The 11,619-nt window shown below is 35.0% G+C and overlaps 1 protein-coding gene across 1 annotated transcript; it reads right to left on the bottom strand.

Moving 5' to 3' along the window:
• Positions 1-3,984: 3,984 nt before the first annotated feature.
• LOC105556817 lies at positions 3,985-8,628 on the bottom strand. The gene is made up of 5 exons (XM_012003929.1): positions 8,607-8,628; positions 8,047-8,065; positions 6,644-6,858; positions 4,983-5,148; positions 3,985-4,616 (listed from the first exon to the last, which is right to left on the bottom strand). Exons 3-5 carry the CDS (start codon positions 6,845-6,847, stop codon positions 4,153-4,155), a joined length of 834 nt encoding a protein of 277 aa, XP_011859319.1. The 5' UTR covers positions 6,848-6,858; positions 8,047-8,065; positions 8,607-8,628; the 3' UTR covers positions 3,985-4,152.
• Between the last annotated feature and the right edge of the window lie 2,991 nt (positions 8,629-11,619).

The following is an 11,619-nucleotide window of genomic DNA, read 5'->3' as shown; positions in this document are numbered from 1 at the left end:
CAAAATAAATATATACTCATTCTGATATGTTGCCTGAGAAAACGTTATAGTTATATACATAAATAGAAATATTTTAGATACGTTACAAATGGATATAGGCAAATTTTAAATATTAATTGTAGAATAAAAGATTTCAAAAATTTTTATTCTGTAATAATTGTATGAAATGTATTTATTTATATACAATTATTGTTATTACAATTGTTATATACAATTATTATTTATTTAGTGTATAATTTATAAATGTGCATAATATAAATAACGTATAAATAAATATACCTAATTACAATATTAAATTGTATTTACAATTACAATTTTAATTAATTAAAAAATGAATATATCTTTTAATCTAATAAATACAAATTAAATATTAAATCCAACTTTGCAATTTTGGCAAATTGTTCAGACACAGACTTTACATAGGGGACAATAAAGAATTTTTTTTGCTATTATCGACTCTGATCTCAGGGGAGTTCGCTGTCTTGGGATGGTTTAAAATCCGGAAATATTGTGTTGTAACACAAAATTTTTCAATAATTGAAACACCATTGCAACAGCATATTCCTGAGATAAATCAAGTAAAAAAGCCCTGTACTACTTTTCCCTCCGACAAACAGTTATCGAGAGATTATAAGCTAAACACTGAAAAAGTTATAAATTTTCTCTTGAGTATCTCAAAAAGTATTAGGCAAATTAAAAAATGTTTCAGACAATAGTTGTTCGTGTTAATTAGTAGAATAAGATAGTATAATAAACAATAGGGAGTTCCATTTAAAAAAATAACGGCGACCTCTATATAACCATAAAAAATGTATTTTTTTCGAAAATTTATTTTGCCATTATATAGCCCTTTTAAGACCGTACAACTTTTGTCTGAAACATTTTTCCGTATCTCCCATATTTGTCGAGATATTTCACCGGTCCGGTACTTTTTCCTCACCCTGTATACATGTGTATATTTGCGGAAGTGACCTGAAAATGGCGGAACCAATCAGAGTAGAGAACACTATCCGCTCCACTCTCCCTTGATTCTCTCTGTGAGATACGCGACAGCAACGCCAATGCCACGTTGCGGCAGAAAAGTGAGATGGATTTTGGCCTGGTTGACGACGACCACGATGACGATGTTTCTTAATAAAAATTACGTGAAAATTCAGACTCCTGGACTTTGCATTGCAATATCTCTACTCATGGGGCACGTAGGAGAAAAGTAAAAATACTTTTATTATGCAAATCGTACCCAAGCTATCGATTAAGCGCAGTCCCAACTTCGTCGGAACAGCCGTTCTTGAGATCCAAAATTCTGAGGGCCCGTCCACTCGCGTAAACTTACATGGTCGGTCCCGCGCGCGCGGTACTAGCTGCGCTTACACTTGGCGCGAGACACTACCGTGTTAATCATTATGATCTAAAATTAAGAGTGTTAAGAGAGAGAGAAATTGCAGAGATTTCTTTTTAAATGAATTTCTACACTTACATGATCAGCGAGTGTTAACTTATAGTGAATTCGGCCGATTTGCACTGACACTGAACTCGTTTTGCACTGAACTGTACAAGCGCAGCACTAGGTCCGATCGGTATTAACCTTTCTCAGTGCAACACCAACTCGATGCAATTACACACTGAACTCGCTTTGCACTAAACTTGTCTTGTGCGAGTGCAACACTAGGTCCGATCGATGCTAACCTAAAATTTCATTAATAGCGAATTCGGTTGCTTGCACTAGTGCGTACCGAGTGCACACCAAGGCCAGTTTACAGTCAATTTTTATACTTAACTTTGTCTTAAATGCACGTTCAAAGCGATTTAGCCAGAAAACAATCCGTATGGATGCTATACAGATCATTTTACTGGCTACGAAATATTTCAAGAATATTTAAGACGCTTCGGAAATATAAGAATTGACTGTAAACAAGCCTTAGTGCGCACTCAGTGCGCACCAGTGCAAGCAACCGAATTCGCTATAAGAAATAAAAGTCCGCGGTTAGGATTCATAATTTTACCGCGCTAATAGTAACTGCACTGCAAAAATTGACCGTGTAATAAACTTTGCACTCCTTCAGTTTATTTTGCGTATCCGAATACAAAGTCAGTGCTACACTAGGTTAGTGTAACACTCATCGAACATGACATAAGGTTTGTACTGTAATAGTGCAATATAACCTAATACGACGAGTGCAATGCACTGAAACAGAAGACATCGATCGAATACGTTGCACTGGGAAAGTTTGCACTCAGTGTACACTAGTGTACAACATTAGTGCAAGCGACCGAATTCGCTATTAGCTTGCGCACTGATAAAATATGACTAAATCGATATGTAGAGGGTATCGGTAAAAATAGGTGAAAGTCACATAATAGGTCAATAAATAAATAAATAAATAAATAAGTAAATGATGATGTCTAAAAATTAAATCATGTCAATAATCCGGTCATAAATAGCGTTGAGATTTTCAGTGTCAGTTTGTAAGTTAATTGTATCTTTCGTCCTTTTTATAAAAACCATCTCAGCTATCTCTCTCCTTCTCGTATTACTCTCCTGGTGTAATACATGAGGAGCAGACCAATCGAAATCATGACCATGTGATGTACGGTGTTTGCTGACCACGGAGTGGTTGCTTACTTGTTTCATAATGTCTTTTGAATGTTCATTTACACGAGTTTTTAAATGTCGCTTGGTCTGTCCTATGTATGAAGCGTTACAGTTCTTGCAGTCAATCTTATATACTACTTCTACCTTTTGGTCATTGGCCAAGGTATCTTTTTCTTTCTTTATGATGGAGTCAAGTTTTTTTGGGATGGTCAATAGTGTATTAATACCGACTTTCCGGAGTTTATGGTTGACACTGTCACTAACACCCTTGATATATGGGAATCGTATATATCCACGAGGATCGAAAATTTTTGGCTGGTCGTTAACGTTGATTTGAAATTTTATTTGTTTGAGTCTGGATTTTATATGTTTGTCAATTAATTTGGTAGGAAAGCAATTATTTAATAAAATGTTTTTTACGGTTTGAATGTTGTCAAGGTGGAATCGGCTGTCAGACAGAATAATTGCTCGGTCTATTAAGTGTGATATTGTGTTAGTTTTGTATTTTAGAGTGTGGTTTGAGAAAAAGTTTACGTATCGTCCAGAAAATATGGGTTTCCGGTACCAGTTCGTAATTAGCGCACCATCGCTTCTTAGGACTGTTGTGTCGAGGAAATTAATTGAATCGTTAATTTCCGTCTCGTGAGTGAACTTGAGTCTAGGGTGGTATGTGTTGAAAACCGAAAGTATGTCATTGATTTTGGATGTCGGTACTATAGTAAAAATATCGTCAACGTATCTATAAAAAGTCGTAATATTAAAATTTAAAGACTGCAAGCACTGTGTCTCTAGATCATCCATCACTATGTCCGCAAGAATTGGAGACAATGGAGATCCCATTGAGCTACCGAAGACTTGTTCATAATATTTCCCACAGAAGCGAAAACTAGTCGATTCTAAGATCAATTTGATGACGTGTATGAACTGCTCTAAAGTGAAGATTGTATTATTAGAGATATTGCTCCATCTTTTTCCAATTGCTTTGATCAATAACTCTGTTGGAATGTTCGTGAACAATGCCGTGACGTCTAAAGAGATTAATATATCGTCATCTTTGATTGGCTTTTGTGAGATGGCTCTTACAAACGACCAACTTTGATATGAGATGTTGGTTTCTGTAAGGATTTAATTAGTATTGCGTGGATGAAACTTGCGACATTATAAATAGGACTTCCTAAGGTCGAAACTATAACGCGCAAAGGATATCCAGCCTTGTGGATCTTCGGTAGTCCATAACCGTAATATAACCGTAAACTTATCACAAATACGAAAACGTGACTAATTTGTAAAATTCAAATTGTAACAGATATGATCACTTGAAAAGGACCAAAACCCATGGTCGAAACGTCGTGATAATTTACCATTAAAATTGCCAGATATGGTCAACCAATTTAGATGTTTTTAATTATGAAAATTTTTGTTCATTGTAACATACATAAACTTTACACACACAAAAACTTTCAATAATTGGAGCACTATTGCAACAGCATATTCCTGAGACCAAATCAAGTAAAAATATTCTGTACTACATTTCCCTCCAACAAACAGTTACCGAGATATCATAAGCTAAACCTTGAAAAAGTTATAAATTTTCTCTTGAATGTCTCAAAAAGTATTAGGCAAATCAAAAAATGTTTCGAACAATAGTTGTTCATATTACTAGAATAAGATGGACTTTTCTCGATTAACATACCTGTTAATACATGTCTGTTCGTTAAAAGTGACCCACCACATCGAAACAAGTATGATCTCTGAAGCCCATCTCTATCAATAAGGTAGATTGCGACTACCCAAGGCCACTGGCCTGGTAATGAGGTCTCACCATCGGGGATCAGTTTATTTGTGCTCTCGGTGTAGTAACTGGTAACACCGCATTCGGCGTTGTTATTGTAGTACGGATTGTCTATGCGGTAATTACTCGAATTTCGATGCCACGGCTGAAAATCCTGAGACAGTGGTTCTTCGTTCGGAAGGTACACAATATGCCCCAATTCGATATTGGCTACGATGGTTCCACTTGACGCTGTGATGCAACGAAATATATCTCTTAAATCGCACATTAACTCAGAATACGAAAAGAGTTTTCTTTTCTTTTGATAATATAAATAATTTCCAACCAAAATAAATAATAGTAAAATTCTTTGTACCTAAAGATGGAAAGTGGTATGCACAATAAAAACGAAATAGTGATCATTTTAATGACAGTTTCACTATTTATCTCCTACGATAGTAGGTAGGTTAAAACTTCCATGTAGGCAGATGCGAGTAAGAATTAACTTCATTTAACCCGAAAGAATTAACGACTGTATTAATCGCTTCTTTTTCCTCGATTATAGGTAGGTATGTAATATTTGTGCTGCATTTTATAATAATTAAATACGGTACTCACCTCCGGGGCCGATACAATATTGCCGATTGTTAAACCATATCGCGGATAATGTCGGCACTTTTGCACCCGAGGGAAAATTAATATGATACACCAAAGATCTGCCAAGTTGAACAGCTTGAATGGTGTCTTTTATCGGTCGTGCCAATTCCAATTGAAATAACTCATCCTAGAACGCAAAGATAACTAAGCTACTTCTAATAAATGGACAAATGACTAACGATAAGTTCTCTTAACAATGAAATTAACCAGTATTATTTTTATTTTGACGTGTAACAGTTAAAGGTAAGCGTTGAGAGTACAATGCAATTACAAGGCGTAAAATTACTTTCGAGTTTAAATTATATGTGAAAATAAATTAACGTTATAACAATCTTTAATAATAAAATATATAGTTGAATATTTCGCCTCCTTAACTAACATCCGCGATGTGGTAACACGTAAATCCTTCGACAGGTAATCTATTTATTTCTATTTATTAGGAAATAAAATTAAGAAATGACAAACCAGACAAAAATTACAAATAAAACTTGTACATTAATCCTCGATTATCTGTGTCAAAAACCACAGGTAAACTATATTTTTCACTTAGCTTTAATAATGTATAGATATATTAAAAAATTATTTGACATATTTCAAAATATGCAGAACAGAAATTATTTTGTGTAAACAGTTTCTTATGTATATGTACTTGTATATTGTTTTCATACTCCTTTTAAGGCTCAAAGTACTTTAATTTGTTTAAAATACTAATTAAACACTCTTAAACGTGTACCGCCAAAAATTGGAGGTACACGTCAAAATAAAAAGTATACGTAAATATGAGGTACACATAGGTCCACCAAAATAGGAGGGAAGATAGTACTTCGAAATTAGGAGTTATATTTTGAGGAGATACATTATTTACGCGGTACACGTAAATTGGAGGTACATTACTGCCGATCACGGAAACATGTTTTGCTGGTGAATGCCCACAATATAAACATAAAATGGAAGGATCCACATTATTTAATTTGCGAATGTACAGAGTGCATTCGCAATTTAATTCGTGGCACTGGCCACGAAAAATGCCTCGAATATCAACACTACAAAATGCGTCCCTAATGTATGTACTTACTATGCACTTCGTGCCTTTAGCGACGCGATTACGTAAGTATGGCACGATGAAGAAAAATAATAACAAAAGCTATATCTCGTTGCTATGGAGACAGATTAGGTTGGAGGTACATTGTACCTTGTATTACTTCAGGAGGTACGTACAGGAACCATTTGTACCTCCTAAAAAATGTACCGCGAATTTATAAATACCTCGAGCAGTAACCTCGAGACGGTACCTCCAACTGATCGTCATATATTCATTATTACCTCGTATAATCATGTACCTCGTGCTAATGTACCGCGAAAAATATCGTCACTCCTATTTTGGTGGGCTCATAATTATATATACTTTATATTTTAACGTGTACCTCGAATTTGGCGGTACTACGCGATACACGATTTACAGTGAAGTAACTGTACGGTCCTCAGTACAAGAACTTTGTTTTGAAAAAGACTTTATTTCTGGGTGCTAAACGTATTAAAAATTGCCTGTAGTAATGGTAACGAAGTTATACAAACGCCTTCTGCATTCTTGATAATATTGAAAGTTTAAAACATATACTTACCAGAGAATCAGCGACAGCGTTTAAGGCTACTTTTAAATAAAGGTCGTCATTTTCTGGCGGAGAAATGATTTCGATCCGACCATATATCTTGCCTGTCTCAGGGTTGATTGCAAGTGTGAAGTATTCCGAACATACAGTTGTTCCATGTACCATGGTACATAATAGGTGCGACAGAAACGCAAATAAGATACCAATCTTAGCCATCTTGTGAAATTCTATAAATAATAAAAATTCATACTGTCTATCAATCTTTATTTAACAAACTTTTTAATTAGTTCTGAATTTTTTTACTATCTCACACGATTTCAAAATAATTTCCATAATCACAGTGTTATCAACATTAGATTTATCGACTTTTACCATCAACAAAAGAAACATATTAATCGTTATATAATAAATAACAAAGAACTAATATGTTTGTTTAAAAAAATTATTTTAAACTATAAATCTGCCGTGACAATGTGGTAATATGATAGATTCATAATTAGTATTTAAATATGTTCAAGTATTAATTTTGGTATAATAAAATACACTAGATTAGAGAACAGGATCTCGATATATGATATACTATTATAATGTGTCTTGCGGAATTATGACAGATGCATATGGTGGAGAGGACGACGATTTCTTGTTAAGGCGGTATTTGTTTACATAAAATGTTAAACGAAGTATTCTACATTCTGTTGTGTTCGCAATTCTTGAAACGTCGTAACAATAAATAAATTATTAAATCTTGTACGCTATTGATACGGACACTCTAGTCCCAGTACCTCGGATCCAGATATGCACATCTATTCTCTTTGTTAGTCAACAACATAAATTTGATAAGATAGTTGAGAATATTATAAACAATTTATATTAACGATACATATGTTTAGTGCAAAATTATTTTCTCGATAAATAGGACAAAATTGAATTAAAAACTTATAATACTAAACGCACTTATTATTGAATACTGTATTACTTATTTGCTGAAAACTCTTCAAAGGAGGATGAAACGCTTCAACTATGAACTGTGACCTGTTTAATACGTCACAAGTAGATTAGATTAAATAATTTCGTTTTTGTAACATCATTCACTTTCCCGTTGGAATGAACATTAGCGAGAATTACAATAGTTTAGGATAATCTGCACTCAAAGGGTTGATCAGCTTAATGAAATCCAATCTTTAAAAGAACTTTTAAAAACAATACACGTTTAATAACCTCTCCAAACATACAACTATAATAGAAATAAACTTTTTATACTAACAATAAGTCACCTGGAATATTATTACTAAGATCCTTATTGAGATTCAAACGAAACAGACAATATTTCATATTAATAAACATAGTTTAGGATATAATAATAATGCGAGATATTGCATATGAACCCAATCGCAAATATGCATTAAAATATTTACCCGTGATTAACCAGCAAATCTGAAAAAAATTGTTTAAGCATGTGTTACAGAGAAATGTTTTTATATCACTTTCGCTAATTTCTTTAGTCGATCACTTTTAACATTTATTAATTTAACATTTAACAATAGCCCTATTCTGAATAGATAATAGACACCTGCCCATGAATCGGTTTTTTACAGTCTGGGAGCACATATACATTTCGCACTTTGATTATTCCACAATAGGAAAACCGGTTTTGACGAGAACGGTCGTCGTTTTATTTACACGTACAACTATCTGTTTCAATTTGTTATGTTCACTTACATCCTTATACTATCATAACAATAACAAAATTATTATTTATCTTTTGTTTCTTAAAATATCACTTTGCATTTTCTTCTTAATAGTTTTAATGTATCTCCAGCGTTTCGTGTTATATAATACTTTAATATCTTGTTTATGATATTTTACTTATTGGTTGTTTTTGCACTTATTTTGTTCTAGTACACTTTGTTTAAACACTTTTGCAAAATATTTTAAAGTATTTTTCGTAATGCATCGTAGTGAAATGTAATATTACGGCGACTGATTCCACGTATTCACTATTCGGAATACAAATTCGGATCGACGTTGCTACAAGTTTACCGTATCGTCAGAAGGCTAACCAGTTCTCTCGGAACCATGGTGGAAGGGATAACATGGTGTGCTCAGTTCGACGGTGTCTCTCTCTAAATATCTGCGCTCTCCGTCTCTTTTGTGGCTACAGATTCCCAGGGCTACCAACTGTGAAAAATAAAATATTTAGTGTCAAAAAGTTGGTATGCTATAATCCATCCTTGTTTCATGTACTCTGTAATGCATCAGAGTTTCTCTTTCTAACCTTGATGATCTCTCTGATAAAACAAATATTTAAAGCCCGCTACAGACGGTGCTATTTTTCCTGCTGGAGTGTTTGCAATCTAATAAATTAACATCGTTGCACCACTCAGCACTCAGGATTCCTAGTAATTTAGTAAATCGCGAGCAATCCAGCAGGAAAAATAGCGTCGTCTGCAGCGGGCTTAATAAAAAAATTTAATGAACAATGATAGTGTTAATAATCAAAATGAAATAAGTGAAAGGATTTCACCAGTATGATAAATACAAGTGTCATTAATTATTAAATTACTAACACGTTAAAAATATATTGATACATATGTAATATTAAAATTAGTAGTAAAAAATTAAATAAAATATACATATATTGCATTAATATAATTAATACAGCCGTAAAATAATAAATTGTTTTTAACAACCACAATTGTTTATAACCCAACATGATATAATATGAAAAATATACAGGATGAGGAAAAAGTACCGGACCGGTGAAATATCTCGAAAAATATGGAAGATACGGAAAAATCTTTCATCCAAAAATTGTACGATTTTAAAAGGGCTATATAATGGTAAAATAAATTTTCGAAAAAAATTAATTTTTTATGGTTATATGGAGGTCGTCATTTTTTTAAATGGAACTCCCTATTGTTTATTACACTATCTTATTCTACTAATTAATATGAACAACTTTTGTCTGAAACATTTTTTGATTTGCCTAATACTTTTTGAGATACTCAAGAGAAAATTTATAACTCTTTCAATGTTTAGCTTATAATCTCTCGATAACTATTTGTCGGAGGGAAAAGTAGTACAGGACTTTTTTACTTGATTTAGTCTCAAGAATATGCTGTTGCAATGGTGTTTCAATTATTGAAAATTTTTGTGTATTGTATCACAAAATTTTTCAATGATTGAAACACCATTGCAACAGCATATTCCTGAGACTAAATCAAGTAAAAAAAGTCCTGTACTATTTTTCCCTCCGACAAACAGTTATCGAGAGATTATAAGGTAAACATTGAAAAAGTTATTGTTGAGCATATCTGATTTAAGCGCCTCCTCGCGGTTTTGTAGCACTGTACCAATGTATTACTACGCGCAGTCCGTCGTAGTCTCCACGAGCCGAATGTCGTCACGCGATCACGACGCGCTAAGTCGCATTGCATATTCTTTCCGTTCATATAAGTATTATTTCCGTTCTATCTTTTTATTCGGTACTGCTGACGATATGTATTTGATCTCATATTAAACATACCTGTTCAATCGCAACTCTGTTTATTACAATACGCCCAACAGGTTATGGGCCCAGTGTCGTACACGAGGTTAGATACATGTAGCAATCCGTTGCGTGACGCAATAAGAGAGAACTTTATATATTTCGCGATGTACGCGTAATCGAACTGTTCCTCTCTCTTTGGGCGTGAAAACTGTTTCGTTCGTTTTTCGCCCCTTCGCGTGCAAGCACGAACACTTCGAGGTTAGCTCGACGAAATCGAGAATCGTCGGAAATATCGTCACGAGACCGAGGACAATGGCAGAAGGCAACCTAAATGATCGCGGTGCTTTCACCAAGTACGGATTCCGCTTGTTGAATTCTAATAACTACGATCATTGGCGTCAGAAGATGTTCTTTCTTCTGTGCAAAGAAGATCTATGGGAGACTACGGAAAAACCGAAGCCAACGGAAGTGACTGCAAACTGGACTACACTCAATCGCCAGGCGATGTCATTAATCGGCCTAGGAATCGAAGACGCTCAGCTAAAACATATCGTTGGGCTTACTAGTGCTCATGAGATGTGGACCGCATTTGAGAGGATATACTCGACAGTTAACGTGAGTTCGAGGCATCATCTTCATAGAAAATTCGCACAGTCTAAATGGATTTCTGGAACCATGGCAGAATACATTGATCACATGCAGGACTTAGTTTTTCGTATTCAGCGTGCTGGTGGAGAAGTTCGAGATGAAGAATTCGTGTGTCACCTTATCGGATCGATGCCAGATTCGTGGGAAGCATTCATCTCAGGTTTAGAATCAAGTCCCCCTGACATGTTGACGCCAGACTATGTGATACAAAAATTGAAATCCGAGTACGAGCGCCGACAGGATCGTAAAGAGACTGCGCAGACGACAGAGACGGAGATAGCGGCAACCGTTAGCAAACCCAATCGACGAGCGAACAAAACGGTAAATAAAACCGACCGAAAGACGTCAAGCGATAATCGGAAACAGGAGACGCGCACCTGTTATAACTGCGGCAAACGGGGACACTTAGCAGCTAAGTGTCGAGTACCAAAGAAAGACAAAGCTGATTCTGCCTTTCATTTGGTTAATATCTGTAACAAAGGATCATTACGAGCTGGAACTAGAACACCGAAAATCGTAAATGACGTGTGGTGTTTAGACTCGGGAGCGACGAAACATATGACGAACAATCGCAAGTTCTTCTCATCTTTCAAGAAATTGAACAGTACGATATTGAATGCTGACGGTCATCACGCCAAGATCACTGGAATTGGAGGAGGTACAATTAGTCATCGTCTGATGTCCGGCGAAGTAAGACGAATCCAATTGAAGGACGTCCTTTACGTGCCAACGCTGTTGGAAAATCTGATGTCAGTTACGCGTGCACTTAAGGGAAACTTGGCAGTGCATTTTGAGAACGAGCTGGCCACGGTGACCACCAAGAAGAATGACGGATCGTCGCAGGTGATGG

The sequence above is a fragment of the Vollenhovia emeryi genome, unplaced genomic scaffold, assembly GCF_000949405.1.
Source record: "Vollenhovia emeryi isolate VEMERY1.0 unplaced genomic scaffold, V.emery_V1.0 DF939760.1, whole genome shotgun sequence".
Lineage (NCBI taxonomy): Eukaryota > Metazoa > Arthropoda > Insecta > Hymenoptera > Formicidae > Vollenhovia > Vollenhovia emeryi.
This window is presented reverse-complemented; position numbering and strand designations above follow the sequence as displayed.